Source organism: Aulostomus chinensis, chromosome 20, assembly GCF_037954235.1.
Source record: "Aulostomus chinensis isolate RoL2024-O1b breed Wild chromosome 20, RoL_Achi_v1.0, whole genome shotgun sequence".
In the NCBI taxonomy this organism is placed as follows: domain Eukaryota; kingdom Metazoa; phylum Chordata; class Actinopteri; order Syngnathiformes; family Aulostomidae; genus Aulostomus; species Aulostomus chinensis.
The window spans coordinates 13,762,275-13,786,251 of record NC_141339.1 but is presented as its reverse complement, the minus strand read 5'-3'; the positions used below and the strand labels follow the sequence as shown (position 1 = coordinate 13,786,251).

Sequence of the window (23,977 nt, the reverse complement as noted above, 5' to 3'; positions counted from 1 at the left end):
TGGCGCGGTCCGGATCAAAGTTTCTCTTATTGTCGAGGAAACTTTGCGCTTGACCGTCACAAGGAGTGAGATGAAGTAGAACCTTACCTCGCTCACCTTTCCCACCCTGTCACCTCAAACGCGCCTCACCGGGGACAATAATCAACGGTCAGGGTGTTTCCCATCGATGCATAATCACCAGCAGAAACGTCCCCGCTGACCACACATTTAAGACGCAACCTGGATATCAGAGGGATCATCGTTGGCTCTTGAGAATGACATGAACATTGGCATGTGGTGGTTGTTCTAAGGTCACTACAGTGCTCAGAAGTGGAGGAACTGACACCAGGGTTTTCTACATTAAGTGCCGTTTCTGATTTGTTTTCGATGTAATAACGATGTGATTTTGAAATGCTGTACTTTACGCTACCTGTAAGCACTGCCTGGCCCCATATCTGTGTAATAATAAAGGCTTTGACGAGCAACAGGGTTTCCTGTTTTATTATTAGAAACACAATTCAACAACGAGAAAAGATTTAAGATCTTTAAGATCCCAATACAAACGTTATCAAAACACATTTAGTGTCGACAGAGCAAAACAGATCAAGACTTTTGTTTAGAAGTGCAAAGAGTCCTGAATATATATATATATTTATGGCTGCTGGAGTTTGAGATAAAAGATGGAAAGAATGAACAGATCATTTAAAAACCTATAAATTTGTCCTCAGAACTTTTTCAAAGCATAAAAAATAACGAAGAAGAGGGCAAGATCCCCCTCCCACTTCAAGTTACAAAGTTTGGTGTCAGGATGTAAGATCTGAAGTCTGGAGCACCTTTATTAGTTCTTGGGCTACAGGAAGGAACTCTGACTCCCAGCATGCCCTGTGGAAGTCTGGAACATCTTTGTCTTCAGACCACTTCAGAGATCCGTCTTTATCTAAGAAATGAATAAATGAGAACACGAGTATGTGTGTGAGGGGGTTGGGGTTCAGTGACTGGTAGATGTGACCATGAATGTACTATTAGTGTGAGTGGATGTGTGTGTGTGTGTGTGTGTTCCTCTCCCCTTCCTCCCCTGAGAGGACCACTAATGGGAATAAAAGCATGTTCTTTCCAGGGTGTCTCCCTCCCTTCCTTGTTATGTAAGGATTAGAAGTTTTACTGCGAACCAACCCAAGTATGAAGTGAGGATCTCCAGCAGCAACTCTCTCTCCTGCAGGTCCAGCAGCTTCTCTGAGCCGCCGCCGCTCATGTTCCACACAGCCTGACAAACCTGGACCGCCAGCTGCCAGTCACCCGTTCCGAAGTCTCTCAGACAGTCTGCCAGTCTGTCAAACAACCCCCCCCCCCCACACACACACACACGCACACACGCACACACAGACACATGCACACGAATCATATGACTAGAGCGGGGAGGCATTCACATGACCAGTAGGTTAGTGGGTATTAGCGCCACTTGACTGGACCTCCATCAGAAAAAGAACTCTGTGTGTGTGTGTGTGTGTGTGTGTGTGTTGTTTCAACCATGCTCACATATAAGGGTACATTACAGACAGGAAGAGTCCCACAAAATATTTTGTACTTAAATTTTCTGTGGTTAAAAATGAAACAGACAAATCAACAATCGTACCAACACCAGAGTTGAGAGTTGCTGCAGCTCCTCCATGTTCACTCTTTACTCCCTGCCTGAAAAAACAAATTGCTTCCTCTCCTCAAAACTCTTTTGCTCATTTTTAAAGGCCCAGAAAGGTCGTGGCTAGTTTATGTTCATTTTGTTGCTGTGAGTTGTGAGGTAAGTTTTGTTGTAATTTACATGAGTATATACTGGACCGAGTCCTGGAGTGGCCAAAGAGAGAAAAAAATAATTTTGAGATAACAATGGCTTTATTTTGGATCAGGTTCAACTTTTGGCCTCGAAAGCACTAAATTAAGTGAAGAAATTACACTTCTTGGCTTCAAGAGATATATTTTTCTCTCTACAGCATCTCCAGGGCTCTGTATACATGCTAAATACGATTAGATGGGAAGAATCCGATTAAAATCTACAATGATGTTTTTTTCATTATATTTTGCAAGTTGTGACAGTAAAATGTTCAAAATTACACAGCAAAATTGTTGTTTCGACTCCTATGTGGTTTATTAAGAAAGTAATTGTGCGTTTAGTGGACATGTAGTCATTTGTCTGTCATGTAAAGATTTGTACAAAGACACAAACTGGTACACTAACATTCAACATAAACAGAATCTTCATCTTTGGGTCCTTACTTGGCAGTAGCTCCCTCTTGTGAGAGACTGACCCGGTTGAGAGGGTCCTTGGCCAGGTTAGTCAGGACTCCACAGGCTGAAAAACACATCTCGTTGCTTTCTGAGTCCAGCAGTGCCACCAAAAACTGGTACACTTTTAGGGAGAGAGCGAGAGAGAGAGAGAGAGAGAGAGAGAGAAAGAGAGAGAGAGAGAGAGAGATGATGGAGTGGGAAAGCGGATGAGGGCAGAGCAGGTCAAAGATAAGAGGTGCTGCTATCACAAGAGTCAGCAGCCGTGTTTATAGTGACTGTCGCTAGCCTTGCAGATAAGTCCAGCCTAAACATGATACAAGAGTGTACACGAGTGTATTCTAAGAAACGCTCGTGCTAACTTTTCTGCAAAGTACAAGAATATTTCATGAAGCAGTGCATTACGTTGGTTGTTCACCATTATTCACCTTTGTTTTGCATCATAAAGTCCCGCACTTCCTTAGACTGGGACAGGTTTCCGTATACGCGGGTGGCTTCAAGCATGGCCTCTGTACTGGAGCTGAGCATCAACTTCAGCATCACTGAGGGGAGAGCAAGGCGAGGGGGATGTCAGAGAAGCAGGAGCGTTCTCTTTACGTCTACGTTCTTGTCGGTGAACCACTCTTACACTGAGCTATGGAGAGTCGACTGTGTGCCAGTACAGAGCTTCCTTCCTGGTAGAAGGACAGGTTGTTGAAGGTGGCGGCCACATTCAGCAGCAGCTCTTCGCTCTCCTGCACAGACCTCAGCTCTGTGTCACGCACACAAACACACACACACACACACACACGCACATACAAGCTCAATCAGAGGGATAAGCAAAACCACAATCAGAGACCTGAGCGCAGATGTTTGCTTCTTCTCGTCACATTATTATTAAGTTTCTATTGTGTAGAAAAGAAATGCATCGTGTGCAAAAGCAGGTGACATTTTCACTCCTTCATGTCGTCTGATAAATTACATGAATCCTTAAAAACAGAGTCTTTACGAATCTACAATTCCAGTTGGCTCAACTGTTCTGATCTTGATAACTGAGAGTTCACAAACAGTGACACTGATTTAGTCAAGCAGATGTTGCTTTTCATTTTCTGTAAGACTTCAGTGCAGATGTCTTCTAGATGAATGCATTATTGAACCTTCAACCCTTTAATCTGAGGCCAAACCGACACTGTGAAATGAATATTAAAATAACTATTATCTGTGGTTAATTTTGGCCTCGTGCAGGCAGTTTGATCAGGAGCTGGAAGGTCAACGTGAACCAAAACAGCCAGACACGACACTGAGAGAGGCTTCGGGGACTGTCTGTTCATGATAAGGCAACAGATGTCCAATGTTAGGGTATATATCACGGATTTTGATCACACCAGTGTCACAGTGAATTTTGTTTCTGGTTATGACATGCAAATTCCCTAACTTAATCACTAGGTTTAAATATTCCTCCCATGTAGTGTGTGGGAGGCAGCGAGACACGAATTCGAGAGTTTCACACAAACACATGCACGCACGCACATGCACACACACACACGCACACGCAAACAGCTGTGTATCACTTCAACCTATCCGGGACCCATTTAACCACAAAGGGAGAATTTCATGCACGCATTGTCGCCTAAGATGTGACAGAACATCCTGCTCTTGCAATGAAGCGCTTCACATACACCAGACATGCGAAAAAAAAGACGACAGATAAACTGAAAGAGGATGTGCTGCAAACAGAAAACACACAGAGGAAAGCAAGAGATGGAATGAACAGACGACTGAGGAGAGTTTTCAGACAAAGTCATATTTTGATCCCAGTAAAAAGGAAGTGGTTGGCTGCCTACCAGATACTGTAAAACACACTCACAGCTATTTTTAACCTACTCAGAAAGCTACATTTTTACTTCCATGGTATGACAGACATGTCATATCGGTAAATTTTGCGCTGTTATGACTAAACAATCATCTCCTACTCACCCAGCGTCTCCACCAGTAGCTGAACGCAGCGCAGGTCGTTGGCCAGCGCCGGACCAACAGCTGGATGGACACACATGTTGGCCAGCACCCTGACCAACTTCACCAGCACATCCTCATCCTCCTGCACACTCTTCTGAGGGGACGAGGGATTCTTCCGCGGGTCACTTCTTTGCTGGTAGTTTTCGTACAGCTTGAGGAGTGTGTCCATGCATCCCTTGGACCGGAAGAGCTGCTGCCGGGCGTCCTCGCCTTTAGCCGTGAGGTTCCCCAAGGTGAAGAGAAGACGCACAACGAGGTCCTGTGGGAGAGCAGTGAAGTGTCCGGGTCATTTTGCGTGTGTCATTTATATCTTAATCGTCATAAACACACAAACAATTTGCAAACACACTTCATTGTATTGCCAATGTGGCTGACAGGTGACACCTCTGCCAGGTGTTTAGAGAGTTCTGTCATTTTTACCTTTAAAATTTTCCCTGGTCAATTACTTATCACTTACATTTAATCTATAGAACTCTATTCTTAGTAAAATACTTCCAACAAGGTGATTGTTGCTGAATTCTACGTGATGAACATAACAATGAGATTACCATGGAGAACACATTTAATCAATTAATCAAGCAAATGTGATATTCAAGAAATCATTTCAATCTTTTCTGAGACATTTTGTAGACTAAACCATTGGCTCCCAAACCTCCTCTACCTCCACAGATGGTTTTAGCACCAGTAGTGGCTAGGCTAGCACAGCTAACATTAATGCTAGCTCTATCAGAAGCAGTACCGGAAGCCGCCAAGCAGATGATCTGATGGTGGGGTCTCCTTTTGTTTCTGCTGCTCCCATGGGTGTGGGGGCAAGGTTTTTTTTTCCCAACCATTTATCTATATGTCAGCATGATAGGAGACATACTGGGCGCTAGAGGGTCTTATTCTTTCAGTCCATGGAGGAAATGGACATCGGCCCATCCTTACTGGACCTGTCCCTGGTTCTACTCTGCCTCTGATTAGCTGGTACTTGGGGCCTTTAGCAGTGTTGAGTAGGATGGCTCAGGGCAAGGACCAGTCAGATGAAAAGAAGCATATATGAAGGAATAGATGTGTTGAAAAGTTTGCTGCAACCTTAATTTAAGATACCAGATCATAACTCTAAAATATAGGGCAACACTTGACCCAGCCTTCCCTGTCAAGTAGCACTACTGACAGTGACACTCATTTCTGCCTGGGCTCTCTTCTTCTCTTCAATGTGTGACCTTATTGAATGAGGACAAACGTGACACATAAATAACAGCTAGTACGTCACGCTTAACTCACTAAGTAAATAACACGAAGAGCAGGAGAGCTCAGAACACAGTAATTTCAGCCATAAACATGCCGTAACATTGATATGAGGACAGCACGGGCTGTCCTGGGACAAGGTGCAAGCTACTTGTCTTACTGTCCAATATGTATGTGTGTGCGTGTGCGTGTGTGTGTATTTATTCCCTGTCAGTCAAGGGTGGGGCTCATTCGCTTTTATCCCTCCACTTCCCTCCACCTCTGGACACTAGTAACTCATCTTTGCTTTGATCTTCGTCTTAACTTGGTCAGGCTCCCATGGGATGATTAAATGTCAAAACACGCATAGTGGTAAGGAAAAAAAAAAAGAAGAAGAAGGAAGCTACGTGCAGAATTACACAATGTCCTGTAGATGTGCTTGCGGTACATAAACAACTCAATCAAGCAGTAAACATGTTGAGTAGAGTCACATCATGACCACTGTGAAACTTTGTCTTCAGCTCTCCTTGACCCACAAACAATCACAAACATAAGCGCATGCACAATCCCCCCCACACACAGAGGAGGCTGGTGGACTCACCTGTTTTTGGTGATGTTTGCTCAGCAATTCTAAAAATAGTTGGTAGCAGCTGGGGGTGTGGGCCAAAGCAAGGCGGCACTCCGAGTAAGAGGAGAGTTTACTGAGGGAGAGAGGGGACAACAAATACCACTGACCACTCCAACTGCTCCACTGTGTTGACTAAATATGGAGACACAAGTAAAGACTGTAAAATCATATGTAGATTCAAGCCTGGGTGAAGTTTTTATACTTTCATTATTCTGGACAAAAATATTTAGCAGCTTCAACTTCACTAAAAGCAAGATTGCTTTGGGAAAAGGTGTAGTTAGCCACATTAACTGAAAAAAAAACATTTCACACTTTAAATCACGGTGATGAACTAGTTTATAAACATACTGAAGGTCTCAATTTCACCGTTCCTATCATAATACCTTGTGAAGTTTTGTGTGTGCAAAATCATAACACGGTGTCAATTGCAATTTTAGCAAAAGAAAACAAAGCTATAAACTGCAAATGTAGTAGCTTCTCTGAATTTGAACGCAGCCCCTCTGTCCATTGGTGAAGCGGGGGAGGAACACAAAAAAACACATACAACCATAACCCTGTGTGTTTAAGGTTTCTAGACACTTCTACACTACAAGTGCAGTATGACACCGTGTCAGATGAATGTTACCTGTATAGTCTAGAAATGTTGGTGCAAACGTCTTGGTCCCCGCGATGATATTGCAGCACAACAATGAGCTCTGATAGTAAAGCGTGGGAGACAAAAAGTGGGCGGGAGGCAGGGTGATCGGCGAGGTTCCTCAGGGTCGCTGTCAGCTGGGGAGGTCAAAGGGAGAGATAAATAGGAGACATTGAAGAGTTTGGCCAGTATCAGCAATCATCGTCTGTCAAACGCTCACTTAAGCTACTAGCCTGTACAGAATGGGGTGTATAGCAGAGAGACCGGAAGCTATTGAGTATGGACATAAATCATTTTATCCTCAAGAGGGAAACAGTCATTTACAATAACACTCAGCTGTACTGAACATTCTGGAAAGTCACGGTCGTCTTATTTCCCTCATCATGAGCTGTGTTTCATATCAAATGAAAGGCTAGCTCTAGATGTTTGCTTGGGCCGACTTCTGCGGTTAGCAGCAATCATTTTTGCTCGAGTGAAGCAGGGTGGGTTTTGGCCTGGCCAGCAGAGAACATTATGCTCTTGGAGGAGCTCATATACCAGACATAAACAAAAACATTTTTGGGTTAATAGTGGGGAAATCCACATCAGCCAAGTATTAGATCCAAAATACATTTAGCATTGTGTTCCTTTATATTGACTTCACTCACATAACCTCACTATTAAGGAATATTCAAGTGTCCATCTGTGTGCTACAGAAGATATTTTCCTGTTTCTTCATTCCTCAATGTGAATTTGATAGGTTGATGTCCAAATATCAAATGACTCTACCTATTAAGACCTAATTACACCTCAGAAAACATATGACATTTTTGTTAATGCCAGAAAACTTTTGAGAATTGTCAACAACTACTAAATCCTTTGTTTCTCTGCCTCTGTAGAAGACAGAGGCCAGAAATTTAAAAAAACAAAAACAGCTTAGACTTTTGGCTTCTATGTAGAATGACTTGCCACACTGGTCAGTAAATATTCCATAATAAAAATACCAATAAAATCAGTAAACATCTAAAATCATGTGGTTGTTGCCACTGTTCTTAAAGAGAGGAACATGCAAATACCATCTCTGGTCTTACAGGTTTAAAAACATATACAAGTTGCATCAGGTCTGAATGAGTTAAAAAAAGATGTTAAAACATATCCCCATTATGAAATACTTGAGTCTGTGGGACACCTGTACAAGAATGTGTCCGGCTATCGTGAAGTGTGTGTCTCCAGCAGAATAGTTGAGTTTCTGGACAAGGTTCTTAGCCACGCCGATGTAGTTCTTATCCATCAGGAGTCGGAGGATTTTACTGTTTCCAGAGAGAAATTTTAGAGTAGCAACACAGTAGAGCAGTGCTTCTCCAGACGTCAACACATCCTCAGTGATCAGCAGTCTCAGCAAATCATCTAGACTCAGAGAAGATCCACAGTTAGCCTCTGTATGTAGGATACTAGACAATGACCTATTCTAGTACACTATATTTCAGATGCTAGTTTACCTATCATTGAGTTGTTTTGGAAGAGGATGTCATTGCTTCCACTTCGACTAATCTGGAAGATGAGCTTACAGATGTTTAGCAGGTTCTTTCCGCTAATGCACAGCTGGAGAAAAGAATGCAAATAAAAAACCTTAACTTTTGTCAAAGCACCAGCGTGCCGAGTGGTAGAAGACCTTCCGACACACGACTCACAGCGAGGCAGAGTTTAGCGATGTGTAGATTGAGCTGAGCAGAATTGAGGTCAATGAGTCGGAACAACGCCCGCAGTATCTCGGACCGTCTCTTACAGTGTCGACCGAGCATGTTGGCTTCTGCCAAGGTGCCGTGGAGACGGTCACACAAATCACACACGTGCTCCATCGGATAATCAGGACTACCTGGCATCACAGGAAAGCAAATATTGCAAAAATATATCGTGTTAAGGGCAATATGTCAAAGTTAGACTGAGAAAGCAAACATCCCAGAAGGAAAACACCCACATGTGTGTTTTGGCAAGTCTGCATCCACATAAATAAAGATGAATCATGATTTGTGTGGTTTAACGTATGAGGCCTCTGCACAGCGTACTTTTATCATTTGCTTGAGGAACTTGAGGTTAAATTATCCCCATCAATAATACATTGGTCAGCAGTAGAATACCACCCCCCCCCCCCCCAAAAAAAAAACGCTGTGAGTTTCACTGGTCAAATGGAGAGGAAGAAGTGCGCAACAGGCAACTACAATCTGGACATAGAGGAAGAGAAAGGGAGGAGCATTTTCCTTGTTTTTTTAAGGGTAAAATAAATGTTTTCCTTGCATTAATAAGAGGGATTGGCTGTTTTTCAAAAAGGCTGGCACACACCCAACACCTCCCTGTAATTTCCCACTGAATCTGAAAAGGCATTTTATGCATGAGCCAGAAGGCACTTGGTACAATAAATATTTAATATTTATCTTTCAAATGAAATTTCCATTAAATTTGTAGAGTGTTAAAATATTTACAGCCATAGGTTTTTATTTCAAGGCTGCCAGACAGCAGTTTTGAGTTCAAACAATTCTGTGTGAATGCCAAAGGTAACAGCATTTAGTTTGATTTTCTTCATCGCTTTCTTATTTGGTCAAACATGCACGACTGTCGTCCTGTGCTAAAAATATATCTACCAGTATGTTGGTCGAAAATGAGGCTTATTAACACAGATAGGAGAGCTTAGCAGGAATAAAAAAAAAAAAAAATTCAAATTCATTTAAAAAAGTAATACAGAGAGCTGAATAGGTGATATATTGTAGGAAACCTATTATAGCAACAGATTTCGTCATAATAATCCATATTTATCATGATATGAATCAGAGTTTAGGAAATTTTTCGAGCTGGGTGATATAGAGGGTATCCAACATCACAATTTTTTGACCAAATACCTCAATATCAATGTTATAAAAATGTTGGAAAGATGAATTTGTACAATTATACTGAGATTTATTACTATACTACAACTATGGGATGTATTATTACAGGCAAATACTAAAACAGCTGTAACAGCCGTGAAAGTTCAGAAAATGGTTTCATATTTATTGTAATGCATGCTTTAAAACCAGAAAAGAACACACTTATGACAATATCCAACATCTATAATGATATCTAGTCTGATATCATGATATTGATATAATATTGATATATTCCCAACCCGGCCCTAATTTGAATATTACTTTGGTCAACTGAAATTCTCTGTGAGCATTTTTTCACAATGTCTTTCTTTCAGTGACCTCACTACCTGCAGCAGCAGCCTCTAGGTGTTGGAGAAGAGCAGCTGTTGTATTCCACACCGATGACTCTGCATCCTCCTCTGTAGATGCAATGTTGTCTCTATCCCACAACTCTGAAATGCGCGGAGAGAATTTTTGGTAGCTAGTTACCACCTCCAAACACAGACAGTGAACATGAGCGGCAAGCGTGGTTCACAAGTTCAATGTCTTAAAATAAAACAGAAGGAAGTTTGATGCCACAAAGAAAGGTCACCATCCACAGTTAGACTTCCTCTCACTTGTTTGTGTGCGAATGTGAAGTGTGTAGCTGTTGGTTTATAGTGAAAAAAACACACTTGAACACGTATAATGTGCGTGCAACTCTTTGCAGTCAATGACGCCATGCACTCTTTTTTCTGCTTTTTTGCTGAACACTTTCATGCCCCTTTCCTTGATGTGATGCAGGAAACAGTGGTTGCCCAAACCAACAGTTTTCTCAGCCATTGGCTGGCTGCTTGTCACAGTGGAAACATGGCCCTAAGCAACAACACCTAAATCAAAAACCGACTCTCTACAAAGATTTGTTCATTACAGTCATAGATATTTATCTAAGTAGTTGGACTAAAGACTTTAAAGCTGGAACCACAATTGTATTCTTTTTTTTTTTTCATCCGGACAAACCTGTTTGCAGTCCTGGTCTGCGCTCTGTGGATCTAACTGCTGAGTCAACACAAGGCTGCATTATTCTGCTGTTGGCACAAAGACACAGAAACACAAAAGAGGCTGGTTAGTGGTTACATCACAGTTTGGAGATCAGACATGCAGGACGAGTGACTTGCTTAATATGAATCAGAGGCTGTCAAAGTCTAAGGTAAAGGTAGAAGGCCTCCTTGTAGACACAGCTTGGAATCCCCCCCCCCCACACACACACACACACATACACACACACACAAACACAAACACACACAAGAAGGAAAACAGTCAAAGTGCCCAAAACTACTGTATCTCTTTGCTACATTTAGGCTGCTCGACGTTCACTGAGCTACCCCTGAAACAGCCTGCAGCTAGTGAGAGACCACCTCACATGTTTAAAAAAAACAACCTAATTAGCATAAGCTAATTAACTACGGTTCAATCTTATCATTATATTATTAAAAAAACAATACAATACAACACAAAACATCTTTAGAGGAATAAGATGACATGATAGTTTATCTACTACCTCAGCTACGTGTGTGTTTTCCAAGAGCCACTAGGTGTCCTTGTTACACCAGAGGTTCTTTCCCCCCTGCAGGCTCCAGTTTCTCTCTTTTCAAAGTGCCTGCAACATGCAGCTTTGTGGTCACACAGAAGCATGTGTGTGTCTGTTTGTGTGTGACTATCTGTGACTTTTTGTCTGTGTTAGAGTTTGTATGTCTACATGGGTGTGTTTGCTTTTGTGCCTCACAAACCCCAATCCCCAACAGACAGGAACTGCGATCTTAACTCTTGTGGGCAGTCTGGTTAAAGCTGTTCATTCTTAGTCACAGTGAGCTGTCTGCACAGTCCTGCCATGTCTTTGCAGTAACTGTCAAGTGTTACCTAAAACAAATCTCATGTCATTCTTATCTACGTGTTGCAGCCTGCCCCCCACAAGGACCCTGCCAAGTCTTCGCTACTACACTCATTCACCAAATTATGCCACAATAAATTCTGGGAAATATGAAAAACATGTGAGGGATGACTAATTACTACATGGCCAGTTGAGACAATTAACAGTAAATAAAGATAAATAGGAGTTTATTGAGTAATTTCTATCACTGCTACTCAAATTTTTTACATCATACAAAGAGTGCATCAAATTACAGATTATTGCTTCTGCCAAGGAGGGTCTTTTAGCAGGATTACACAGCAGAAACTAATTGGCTGATTTACATGAACTCTGGTGGGGGGGTGGAGCATGGGGCAAAGCCAGCATTTTTTTTTGTCTTACATATTGTGAGATAAGGTATATTTTGATAATTTCATCAGTTTCTTATTAAATATTGCATGATGGGAATACTTTTAAAAGTTCTTCCAGCTTTGATTTCATTTGAGGATTTGAATTATATTAACATTCAAAATACATTTTTAGGCAACAATAAAGTTGCATTTTAGAGTGTAACTCCTCGTGATTACTGTGGCTATTAAATCATAGCCAGCCGAATGTCTAAAAGATCTGGACTTGTTCTTATTACAAATCATACCACAAGGTAGGACATATTTATAACAAATCCTCAGATATACTGTGTGTGGTGTGTGTGTGTGTGTGTGTGTGTGTGTGTGTGTGTGTGTGTGAGTGTGTGTGAGTATGTGCCAAAGACAGCCCAATGAAAATTTCCTGCATAACTGCCAAAAAACAAATTAATTGCAATCAGCCCTGATTCCCTTGTTCCTGTACTTGACAAATGTGATGCAGGTTCTTCTTGTTCTTGTTCAAGGTTTCAGATGAGAAGTACTCATGTATTTTTATATATAAACATTTCTTGAATAGATTTGTGTTAATTAATGTATGGGAGTGTTGTACTGTACAATCGAGTGCACTTTCACTGTAATTGAGATCTAGTGTTTGGCCTAAGCTGGCACACAGGGCCTGTTAAGGAGCAAGTGCTGGCCGAAGCGTGTGAGGAGTGAATGTCAGAGAGAAGGCTTTAAGTCTGTATGATAGGATTAGGAGTCTGATCATAAGGCCTCTTTGTGTGATACTGCATTCTCTGAGACATGACCTCATCACTGTCTTAGGCCTGGCCAGTGCTGCAGTCACAACACACGCTGCTGCCAGCCTTGCCCAGATGGGCATACAAATCTAATAGAGAGCCATTTGGAGCTATAAAGCTCAGGCTTATAGGAGAAAAAGAACCTAGTGGAAGTCTAATCTCCCCTATCTTCATATCGCATGTAGCTCATCAGATTATTCTGTTATACTGTGTCTATTTCTACTTGCAGTTAGTGGGCATCTGGCTCGACTATCTCTGAGATTTTCACCCTGTTTGCTTGTGTCAAACATACTTGGAGTTGCTACTAGAAACACTATGCACACAACAGTGCTTCCAAAATCACACACTAATTCAGAGGAGTACGTTTTTAATCATATCATTATCTTAATCATGAACTGACCTCAGATTAATATCTCAGGAAGCCTTTGTAAGCAACAGGTTATAAAAACAGTGTGTGTTGTTTTGCCGTGCGAGGCAAGAGGAGATGAGAGTGCTCTGCAGGCAATAGCCCAGATTTCCTGTAAAAGTGTTTTATGGTCAGCCCCCCTCCAGAGCTCCGGCTGCCTCACCCAATCGATAGGCAGATGGATTGTAACGACAGCCCCTGACCTCACAGCCAGAGTTATGCCCCTCATGCTGACACGCAGCTGATGAGGTTGGTAGAAAAAAAAGCAGAGCTTTTAGCGTCTGTGCACAGTGAAGGTGTAAAAGCTGACACATGATTGGAGTGACAGATAGAGGCTGTTTAACTGGGACTGAAACTTGCCAAGATGGATTAACTTTTACAAGATGGAGTGTGCAGTAAAGTGTATGAGATCTAATGCTGAGGAATCGGTAGTGTACATCATATAGTAAAGGCATTTGATGCACATTTGAACCGAGATCTGGGATATAACACTCAAACAAAGACCAAAGAATATGATAAGAGTTGACCCAACTCAGAAATGCCTCCAATACTGGCAAACAAAGTAGGACTGTAACAGTGAGGATGCAAGTCTATGCACCAAGCTGATGAAATGCAACTTCTTAGCTCTGAAACTGGACCCTCCTTACTCACAGTTAACTAAAACAAAGTTCCAGATCATGCCACAGTAGATCATTTCACATTTATAGGAGATTAATATCGTCACAACTTTCCCCTAAATTTCTCAGCAGTTTAGACAAGACAGAAACATAAAATTTGATTAGAAATGTAGGGGAGCAGAAGAGAGTGGGTGGAGCAGAAGGAGATACAAGATAGAGTACCTTTCACTTGCTGTTCTGCATAAAACAGGTTTGAGGAGACCACTGCAGACCTCCGTGTTGTCTAGCAGATCAAGTCCTGTAGTAGACGGTTGCTTTTCATTAGGGTCTGGATTTAATCTCTCTAAAAACACAGACAGGAAATGGTTTGCAGGTTGTTGCTGTGTGGTGTTGTAATATTTCTACCTTCTCCTTTCCCTGGCCAACGGACATTTAGCACTTTTTAAAAGCAGAAAGTTAGTTTTCCTTTTCTATTTAAAAAAGTATCAGTATTTTTTTTTTTTTTCACCAAGCCAAGCTAGAGAGCTGCATCTGAATGGATCCATTCATTCCCCTTTTAGTGGCTGTACAATGACCTACAGCAATGCAATGATTTAAATAACCGGTCTTCTAATACCTTCTGCAATTTGTTTGAAAAATAACAACTTTGTGTCATGCATTCAAAAATCAAACACCATCATCCTCTCTTTTCTCCATGAATTCAAATTTCAATATTTTGTCATTCCATACCATCTGTTTGTCTCACAACAGGAGGCAACGTGGGGAGAGATCCAGCCCTGAGAAGGCATGCCCGTGCCCTGACCAGCCCCCTCTTCACTCCCGGTGGGTCAGCGGGGGGTTTTGGAAAGGCCTTCAAAGGGTCCTCAGTAACGGAGAGAGCTGAAGACTTTGGCTTCTGACATCATGATAACAAATGAGCAATAAAAATCTTATTTCTAGTGTAATAGTTAGAACATTACATCAATATGAATGAAATAAATATGTATGAGAGGGCGCTTACGTGGTCCAGAGGAGGGAGGCGAGTCCCTGATCCTGGCCTGGAGTCAGGGGCATCAAAATTTTTTGCATGAAGACTGTAGAATGATAAAAAGGTTGATTTTCCCTGCAGGTAATATATGACTAATGAGTCAAATGATCTTAGAGATATTTATGACCAACCTAAAGGCAGATGGAGGTCGGTTGTCAGAGCCTGCGCGAACAGAACCCCCCCCAAAAAGTTGCCTGTGTCCATCAGCGGGAGTGAATGGCCGCTGGGTAGACTGAACTCTTAAAGCCTGTCTTGCTTCACTCACTATCTCAGCACTTGTTTTCCTCAAAGATTTACACTGAGGGATAAATGGGCTGCACAGCTCCTGCCTCCTCGCCATAGAGGCCACTGAGATCATGCAACTTTAGCCAAGACGCTCTGAAAATTGTTTCAGTGCCTTGATTTCATAATGCAAGTTACAGTAGAGAATCACTAATGGGAAACAGACAGAAAAAAATTAGAATAATCCCAAAGTGAATAAACAGTGGTTATAAAATGCAGATGAAACAGAGATATGATGCTTAACAACTAAATCTGCCAAACATCAGAAATGTTTGATATTGTGACAATGAAAACACTTGCATTAAACCTCTGGATGTACTGCATGGGGCATTGTGTTCCAAATAAATGACAGCAAATTTTCCATGTGTATCAGCTGTGTATTCTGTACCTGATACATTCACGTTGTAGAATTCCATCAGCCTGAGATGGAACTCACTGTGGCCAGTGTATATCTGCATGAGAAAGTTTACATGAAAGGTTCAGAAATGTGTGGAATTGTTCTGCTCATCATAAAGGACTATTTCAAAAAGTTGAGTTTGTTTTTTTTAACAATTAGGGTTTGATGTATCATACACAAACCAATAAAAATCATCGTCTGTCAATTGGTTCTTTTCAACATCTGCAGCAATAATGGGCTCAGGTGCTTTCCTAGATTTTACACCACTGTGAGAAAAGTATGACTCATTTTACCAGCAATGGGGGAGCATGGCTCAGGGGTAGAATGGCCATCTAGTAACCGAAGTGACCATACCCAAGTATCCTTCAGCAAGGTACTGAACCACAAATTGCTCCTGATGGCCCTGGGACGGACTGGCGACCCGTCCAGGGTGAACCCCGCCTCTCACCCAATGTCAGCTGGGATAGGCTCCAGCCCCCTACGACCCTTAACGGATAAGCGGTAGAGAAAATGGATGGATGGATGGATGGGTTTTACCAGCAATTTTATTTATGGGATCATTTTATTTATAAAAAAAAAATGACAAATTGTATTTATGAAGAATGAATAAGTTGATTTTTCAGGAGCATTATAATAACATCGTGTGAAAATAGCTATGTGATGATGATATGGGATTTTATTTCATTCAGAATGGCAAAAAGTATACATTTTTTTCTTTGTAGAGCCAGAGAGAAACAGCATGATGATGTTCGGTTACTTGACTTCAAATATTGACAAGCATGTTTTGTCTGCCTATGAACAGGTTAAAAAGAGCATTGCATGGGTGGTTGAGACATTGACTGGAACAGTTTCTAGATTATTACCTTTTTAAACCTTCTTGCCATAAATCCAAACTTGCCCAACACCAGATACATTTCTGTAATACTGAAGAAAGACTGGAGCTGTTGCCTTGCCATTCGAGGCAGTAACGGCTCGTAACTTTTTAGTACATTAGTGATTTATTGTTACAACATACTGTACAGTACCTCATCACTGATTCAGTCATGCTTTATTTATTGTATATTTTAATTAATTCTTAAGTATTCATTTCCTATTGTTCTCCTGTCCATCATTTCTATCAATTCTGTCCCCTATTTACATATTATAAAGCTGCCTCATCTTTCTATCACCTCTATTCTTATTGAGCAAACGTAAAGGAGGGGTAGGCTCCCAGATTTCGATGTACAAGCTACTACTTCTGTCTTCTACTTAGACAGATTCATGCCATATTGTTTGTACTTTGTGTTTCTTTCGTAAAATGTAAAGAAAAATACGTTAAAAAAACAAAACCAAGAGCACCTACCCCTCCTTTAAGATATCTTTATGAACTTGTAAAGAAAACTTACGACAGCCCATGAAACTTCCTTTACCTCATGCACTGCAGGGTCAACTTCTTATCTGATACGTCTCCCTGCCTACCTACGTGATGTCACAACAAGAAAAGGCATGCGGTTTTAATTATGTGGTGATAAAGTTAAAGCTCAGAAGAACAAGTTATTTTCACTCTGCAGGCTCACTCTGCATTATAGACCCGGTGAAGTTATACTGTATGATTCGACTCCATGTCACAACCAGACTTATTTTGGTGGCGTGAGTCTCCTTGCGCGCTCACGCACTGTCTCCATGGTGACCACATGTCGCTGTGTAGCAACAACAAACCCGGAGAGGAAAAATAAGTGGGTTAACGTTCAGGGAGTACCTACAGCCGCTGAAAATAACTGTCAAAAAATTTGAAGAAGGACAGAAACAATGTTACTTCTACTTTTTACCGGACTGAGAATTAACACTTTAAAGCGTTCGCAGGTGACCGTTGCCTGACAGGGTTATCAACTAACGGAATAGAGAGGGAAAACTCCGTTAAACTTACCGTTAAAGCTGAAAAATTCCTTTGTTACAGCGGCAGGTATCAGTCCGCAAACTTACATTTGGTTCGGAATGTCAAAATAAGATTTAAAAAAGAAAAACCTGATATTGGTTGAAAATAGGTACGATTTCCAGCTTGCGTTACGTTTGATCGAAGATGGACATGTGAACGAGCTGAACTAACTGTCTCGCGCGACATGGGGAGGCGCGTTCACAAGTCCTGATGATGGTGAAGATAGGGAGGATGGTCGCTCAGCGTCGTGTCGTTGACTGTAAGGCCAGATACATTTCATAACAGAGTGATGTAAATACTGTAACTCTACATGTAGTGTTAACTGAATAAAAAAAACATTGACACTTTTACAAAAAGGGAATTTTTTAAATATATATATCTCATTAATACTATGTAGAAGTCCAATCTCCACTGCAAACTCTCTACTTCAGATAGTTTATTCTGTCTCCTACCAATGACTAGCATAAGTCACTTCAAGATAAATGAAAACATTGCTATACGGCAAGATCATTGCCACGCTAACTTCTATAACAGATTAAAACATTTCCTGCAAAAAAATAGACAAAGTACAGTATATTGTTTCACCTCCCATCCAGGCGTATTTCTCTAATCTCCATGGGTTATGTCCTCATATACAATATATATTTATTGCATCTCTCTCTATATAGACATTTATTTTTCATCTTGCCATGTACTTGGGGAGTGTTTTTTGTCATGATGGGTTAGATAAGGTAACATAACAAAAGTTGGTGCAAGATATAAATGAATATTATGACCTATGACATGATATTCATGAGGGGGGAAAATCCAGGAAGCTGGGCAATTTTTAAAAAAATGTTTATTACTGTCATTCACCATCATGACTTATAGTATCGTACATGCTCATACATTATAATAATCAAGAACACTGTAAGACAGTTTCACCAGTTGCAGCAGCATGTTGTAGACAGACAGAAGTCACTAAGCCATCTAAATGAAGACAAATTAGGTGCCCTGGAAGAGGTTTTTTTTTTTAATATATATATACATTCACAATAACAGTAAAACTGTCAAATCTGAAACAGTGCAAAAGTGTTTACAGAGGAAGAGTGAGATATCAGATGTATCCATTATGTTCCTATTTGCTCAGATGACAGTACATTTAAAGGTCCACAAGACCACCCCCCCACCCCACCCCCCATTTCCCGAACTGGCATCCAAATTTAGTTGGACTTCACTGGACATAAATTGTTAGCTATGGCTTGCTGTGTAAAGGGAATGTATTATGTTTTATTTAAAGTTTTGGAATTATTTACCCCTGACACTGTAATCAAACAAAAAAAAAATTCACAAAAAAATTATAGTCTTATAAATATAAACAAGTTAATGATCATCATAGAAAAATGTCAAATATTGATTTATGCAAAATCATACAATATTTCTTCAAAGAAAAAATTGAAGTTGCCTGCCTGACATGAGTATTTTGTCCACCATTTTGTCGTTACGCAAAATATGACGTTTCAAAAAACAAAAACATTAGTGGATGCAAAATGGCTGCAGATGTTGCGTTGTGCTCGTCAGCGAGATTTTCAATCTGTTGTTGTCGTCCGCTTTAACTTTGATGTATCCTTCCTGCTCCAGGTGGGCCATGAAGACCAGCAATCTTCCACTGACCACATCGTGCCGCCCTACACGAGGAAAGACCGCCGGCGTCATCAGTCCCTTCGATTAAGCCACCTCCAGTTTCTTCAAGCTTCATGTAGTCATGCCTCAGTGCAGAGATGATTTTGATAGAAATTCATAGCCGGGGTTCAGGAGTAGTACAGATAGCTGAAGTTCATTTATTCAACTCATGCTTCGCTCTGGCTCTCTTTAACCCGTCTAGATGGGCTGACCATTTTAAACACCAATCAGGTCTGTCTGCATTTGCACATTCATCCACTCATAACCCCCCCTTGCTTTTTATTTTTTACACTGTGAAATATACATCTGAACAATCTTGTGAGTCTCTGGATGGATTTAAATAGCCTTACATGCTTCAGTCTCTTGGATACAGTGAACCTGATTGGCCGAGAGTGCATACTGGGCATGCCCAATCATAGGGCATCACCGTGCGGCTTACCAGCCAATGGCAGGAGGAAGATGTTCCCTTTGCTTTCATTGTCACTAGGGGAGGAGGAAACATACTGTCAGGACAGTTGGCACTAACATACTAAGCAGCGGTAGTATAGAGTATATGTTGGAGGTAACCTATGGTATTGGATGAACCCTTTCCATGGGGAAAATAACAGCACCAGGTGGCTCTTGAGATGAATCTTCCCTCCCCAAGAGCCACACAGTCCCACACACTTGTCGTGCACCCACGTCACTGTGTAGCTCATGTCACAGTAATGAATGGGTTGATTTGTGAGAGCCTTCGTCCTGCTTGAAGGTGATGTGTCGCCTTGGTAACTGGCCCCATCTCTGGTCTGATGCTAAGACTGACAGAGAGCACCTAGCTCACAGGATAGAGGTTTCCGTTACCCTCCTTTAATCACTATCTAGTCTTGGCTTGTCCACCTCAAGAGTGGGATCTGTTCTCCCTTCCTCTTGCTTTCATATTGGTTCCAGTGTTGTAGTTTTTGTCCTCCCACTCCTTAAGACTTAGATGTAAGTAGATGAATGAATTATTTTCAATACCAAAATAACAGCCAGATTCTATTCTTGATGATTGTGTCAGAAAATGTTGAAAATTGCCCTTTTACATATCCCAAAAACAAAGTTCATGAAATGAAAATGACTCAAAGGAGCCTAAAATAATCAATGATTTCAATTTTTCGATCATAGATAAAAAGAAGTAGTACTTGTCAATTTAAAAGTTGTAACTATTTCTAAACAATGTTTTGAGAATTTGACTCAAAATTGTTACTTAATGGTTGACAGATTAATAGCTTATATTGTCACTTATCTATTTCACATATCCTTTGAATATATTACACTGGGTGTTTTTGTGCAATGATGCTAGATTAATGAATAATCCATTCAAATGACCTAATGAAGTACTTCTATAGATCAATGAGCAACAACCTTATACTTGATCGGCATGCATACTTTTCAAATGATTACCAGAAGCTAACTCGTCTTAGCGCCTGTTGCATTTTTTAAAAATTGATCATAGTGGGGAGCTGTTTGTTACGTCCGTACATTGGGCATAACATGATTATGTGAAATGTTACAGATGTTGTATTGTAAGTTTCTGCTGTTCGGTGGTGCTGTGGTTGTTGTATTGCGCCTGGCTGGGAGCTCTGTGATAGATTGGTTGAACCTGTTGGGTGTGGTTGTCGCGCCAGAGCGCCGGCGTGTTCTTTGGCTGACGTTTCTCTCCGACCGCCGCCCCCGTTTCTGGAGTTACCGGGCGAGCCCGCCGTGGCCTGGACACGTTGCCTGCAATCCTTTGAGAACGACCTCGAGCCTCGGGGCTCCACGGAGTGAGTGATGCTAGGAGGAAAGCTCTGTTGCTGTACTGCTTGGGAGTTGAGGGACAGCGCGTGCTCGAGACGTTGGTGGACACGACTGATGGTTCGTCCACTTGTGCCGCGATCGCGGGACGTCTAAAGGACCACTTTTCTGCTCCGCAAAGTCAGCTCCTGTGGCGATATATTTTTCGCCAGCGGCGCCAGCTGCCGGGTGAGTCCATGCAGCACTTTGTGGCTAACATACAGGGCTGGCTAGCTCATGCAAGTTCAGCGTGCTGCAGGACGAGATGGCGCGCGACCAGCTGCTCGAACACACAAGCAACGCCAAAGTCCGCGAGACGCTCCTGCTCGAAAATGACGATTTGTTGCCGTCTAGGGCGCTGACCATTGATCTACAAATAGAGAGTGCAGCTGAATGTTCTGCTATACTGACGCAGCTGGTGGCTATCCCCAGTCAAGCTACCCCTCCGAGCCTCTGGCTCTCCTCACTGCCGCCGGCGCCCAACTCCTCGGTCGCAGAGGTACTGCAGCTGCACCGGCAGCGTTCTCAGGCCCGCCCACAACAACCCTGTGCCAACTGCGGGGCTCGCCCTCATGCCTCAAGGGCTCCGACCTGCCCGGCTCGTGGACAGACGTGCCATCGCTGTGGTAAACAAAATCACTTTGCCAAAGTCTGTCGGTCTGCCCCGGCCAGGTCAGACAGTCATGCTTCCCAGTCCCAGTCTGCACCAACCATCATCCACAATGCCTATCATGTGAACTCTGGTCCAGTGACTTTCAAATTATTCACTGTTGAAATCAATGAGGTGTGCATTCCCCTGCTCTTGGACACTGGTGCCAGTGTGTCCCTCTTGAACTTTGACACTTACAGTTTTTCCAATCACTGCCACTGTGCGCGTCAGCTGCTTCTCTCTGCGGCTATGGTAATTCTTCAGTCGACCTGGTCGGCTCTCTCAAGGCAACAGTGCGCTATGGGACGAAGTTCCTCCGAAATGTCATTTTTCATGTTGCTCGCCGTGGGGCCAATCAGATGGGGCTTGACTTGTTCTCTGCCCTGGGTTTCTCCCTCTTGGACACAGAAGGGGCAACAATCCTGACTGTTGCCACGCCGTGGCAGCAAAGTTTGCCTTCATTGTTCGAGGGTCTAGGCTGCCTCTCTGCTTTCACCCACCAGCCACTCCTGGACCCGACAGTGAAACCAGTCATCCAGCCCCTGCGCTGCATCCCACTGGCTCTCCGTGATGGGGTCGCTGTAGAACAGAAGAAACTGCTGGAAGCTGGAATTATTGAGCCAATGGATGCGTCACCCTGAGTTTCTAACCTGGTGGTGACAACTAAGAAGTCAGGAGGCCTCCGTCCCTGCGTTGAGCTACAGGCGGTGAACAAGGCAGTGATCCCAGACAAGTACCCACTGCCCACTGCTGAGGAGTTAACGCCTCAGTTCTACGGCTCTGGTGTGTTTTCCAAGCTCAACCTCAGACAGGGATACCTACAAGTTCCCCTCCACCAGAGCAGCAGGAACCTCACAGCCTTTATGACGCACGCTGGCGTGTTTCGATACACCTGAATGCCTTTTGGTCTAAGCTCCGCCCCTAGCTGCTTCCAGAAGGTCATGGCCTCAGTTTTGGCAGGTATACCAGGCATGGCCATTTATCTGGATGACATTGTGGTGCATGGGTCTACTACTGATGTCCATGACGAGCGACTCACCATGGTCTTAAAGGCTCTTTCCAAGCACAAGCTGACTCTCAAAGCTGAGAAATTTGTCCTCTCTGCCCATGCTGTAGAGTTTGTGGGTTTTCGGCTGTCAGCGAGCGGCGTGAGCCCACTCCAGTCCAATGTGGACGCCATTCAGGCCATTCCCGAGCCCAGCTCACCCGCTGAAGTTGCCTCCTTTCTTGGCATGACGGGCTACTATCTGAAGTTCCTTCCCCACTACTTGGAGACTACAGCCCCCCTGCGTGAGCGTCTTTGTAAGGACGGGCCATGGGTGTGGTCTCAGGTCTGCAAGGTCGCCGTGCACAGCCTCAAAGCCCAGCTTACCTCACCGCCAGTGTTGGTGCACTTTGACATTTCCAGTCCTACCTTTGTGACGTGTGATGCATCTGCGAAAGCATTAGGGGCAGTGCTTTCTCAGACCCAGGATGGTGTGGAGAAGCCCATTGCTTTTGCCTCCCGTGCCCTGGGCCTATGAACGGTGGCACTTCTACCTCTACGGCCGCCATTTCACCATCCGCACTGATCATCAGGCCTTGACAGCACTGCTGTCCACATCTGGTACAGGCCATGGACCCCTGGGACTGCATCGCTGGTCCGACCGCCTCCGCCAGAACAACTTTGAGTTGCAGTTCAGGCCAGGCAGGCAGAATGTGGTCGCTGACCTTCTTTCTCGCTCTGTCGCCAGCCCAGCCCCACACATGGACACAGAGACTTTGGGGATGGACATGACTCAGATGCTGCATTCACCTCTCCAGGCAACTGTGTCACTGCAGGAGCTGAAAGACGCTTCTGAGGCAGACCCTGTCCTCTCACAAGTCCGCACCTACATCCAGGATGGCTGGCCTCACAAGGTCCCAGAGGAGCTGGTGGGGTTCTCCTGAGTCAAGCAGGAGCTCTCCTGCTAGAACGATACCTGTGTGGCATGTGGGCTTTGCACAGTGGTCCCAGATGCTCTCCCTGCATGCGTGTTGGCTATGGCGCATGAGGGCCATCTGGGCATTGTGAAGCTCAAACAACGATGTAGAGGCCTGGTGTGGTGGCCAGGAATAGACAAGGAGATCGAGGCCCTAGTCAGGGACTGTTCCACCTACCTCGTGAGTGGCAAGACTGGCCACCAGGCGTCGCCACCCCTGCAGCCTCTTTCCTGGCCCTCCTGCCCCTGGGAACACCTGCAGTTGGATGTTTGCAGCGAGATTTATGGGGTTCCCCACCACCAGCTCTATTTGGTGGTTGTCTATGACTTGCACTCTAAATGGCCTGAGCTCACTACTACGGGCACTGTCACTTCAAATCATTGACTTCCTGAAGTCTCTCTTTTCACGCTGGGGCCTCCCAGGGGCCATCACCACGGACAATGGCCCCCAGCTGGTCTCTGCTGAGTTCACTGCTTATCTGGAACACAGGGGCATCTGTCATGTGCGCACCGCCTACTACCATCCACAGGCCAATGGTGGCGTGGAGCGCTTTCATCAATCCCTGAAGAAAGACTTGAGGGCTCATATGGCCCAAGGTTGCTCCTTCGCACA

General features: G+C 43.3%; 1 protein-coding gene and 1 long non-coding RNA gene across 9 annotated transcripts; both read right to left on the bottom strand.

The window, feature by feature from the left end:
• Nucleotides 1-458: 458 nt before the first annotated feature.
• On the bottom strand, nt 459-17,490 carry armc2 (armadillo repeat containing 2). 8 transcript variants are annotated; one of them, XM_086188640.1, is made up of 21 exons: nt 17,290-17,489; nt 16,940-17,140; nt 16,793-16,841; nt 15,375-15,438; nt 14,836-15,136; nt 14,678-14,750; nt 14,407-14,572; nt 13,900-14,020; nt 10,601-10,668; nt 9,949-10,053; nt 8,393-8,577; nt 8,201-8,303; nt 7,891-8,108; nt 6,714-6,859; nt 6,062-6,161; nt 4,213-4,510; nt 2,885-3,007; nt 2,685-2,798; nt 2,248-2,380; nt 1,153-1,307; nt 459-916 (listed from the first exon to the last, which is right to left on the bottom strand). In XM_086188640.1, exons 5-21 carry the CDS (start codon nt 15,060-15,062, stop codon nt 783-785), a joined length of 2,469 nt encoding a protein of 822 aa, XP_086044766.1. In that variant the 5' UTR covers nt 15,063-15,136; nt 15,375-15,438; nt 16,793-16,841; nt 16,940-17,140; nt 17,290-17,489; the 3' UTR covers nt 459-782. The 8 variants fall into 8 exon arrangements, with proteins under 8 accessions (XP_086044766.1, XP_086044765.1, XP_086044768.1 ...); XM_086188639.1 differs by having other exon boundaries at nt 16,940-17,062; XM_086188642.1 differs by lacking the exon at nt 16,940-17,140 and having other exon boundaries at nt 10,601-10,665; nt 17,290-17,490.
• A 1,025-nt stretch (nt 17,491-18,515) lies between these two features.
• LOC147242912 (uncharacterized) lies at nt 18,516-20,655 on the bottom strand. The gene is made up of 3 exons (XR_015110520.1): nt 20,582-20,655; nt 19,311-19,443; nt 18,516-18,965 (listed from the first exon to the last, which is right to left on the bottom strand). It is a non-coding gene; the product is annotated as an uncharacterized LOC147242912 (long non-coding RNA).
• Between the last annotated feature and the right edge of the window lie 3,322 nt (nt 20,656-23,977).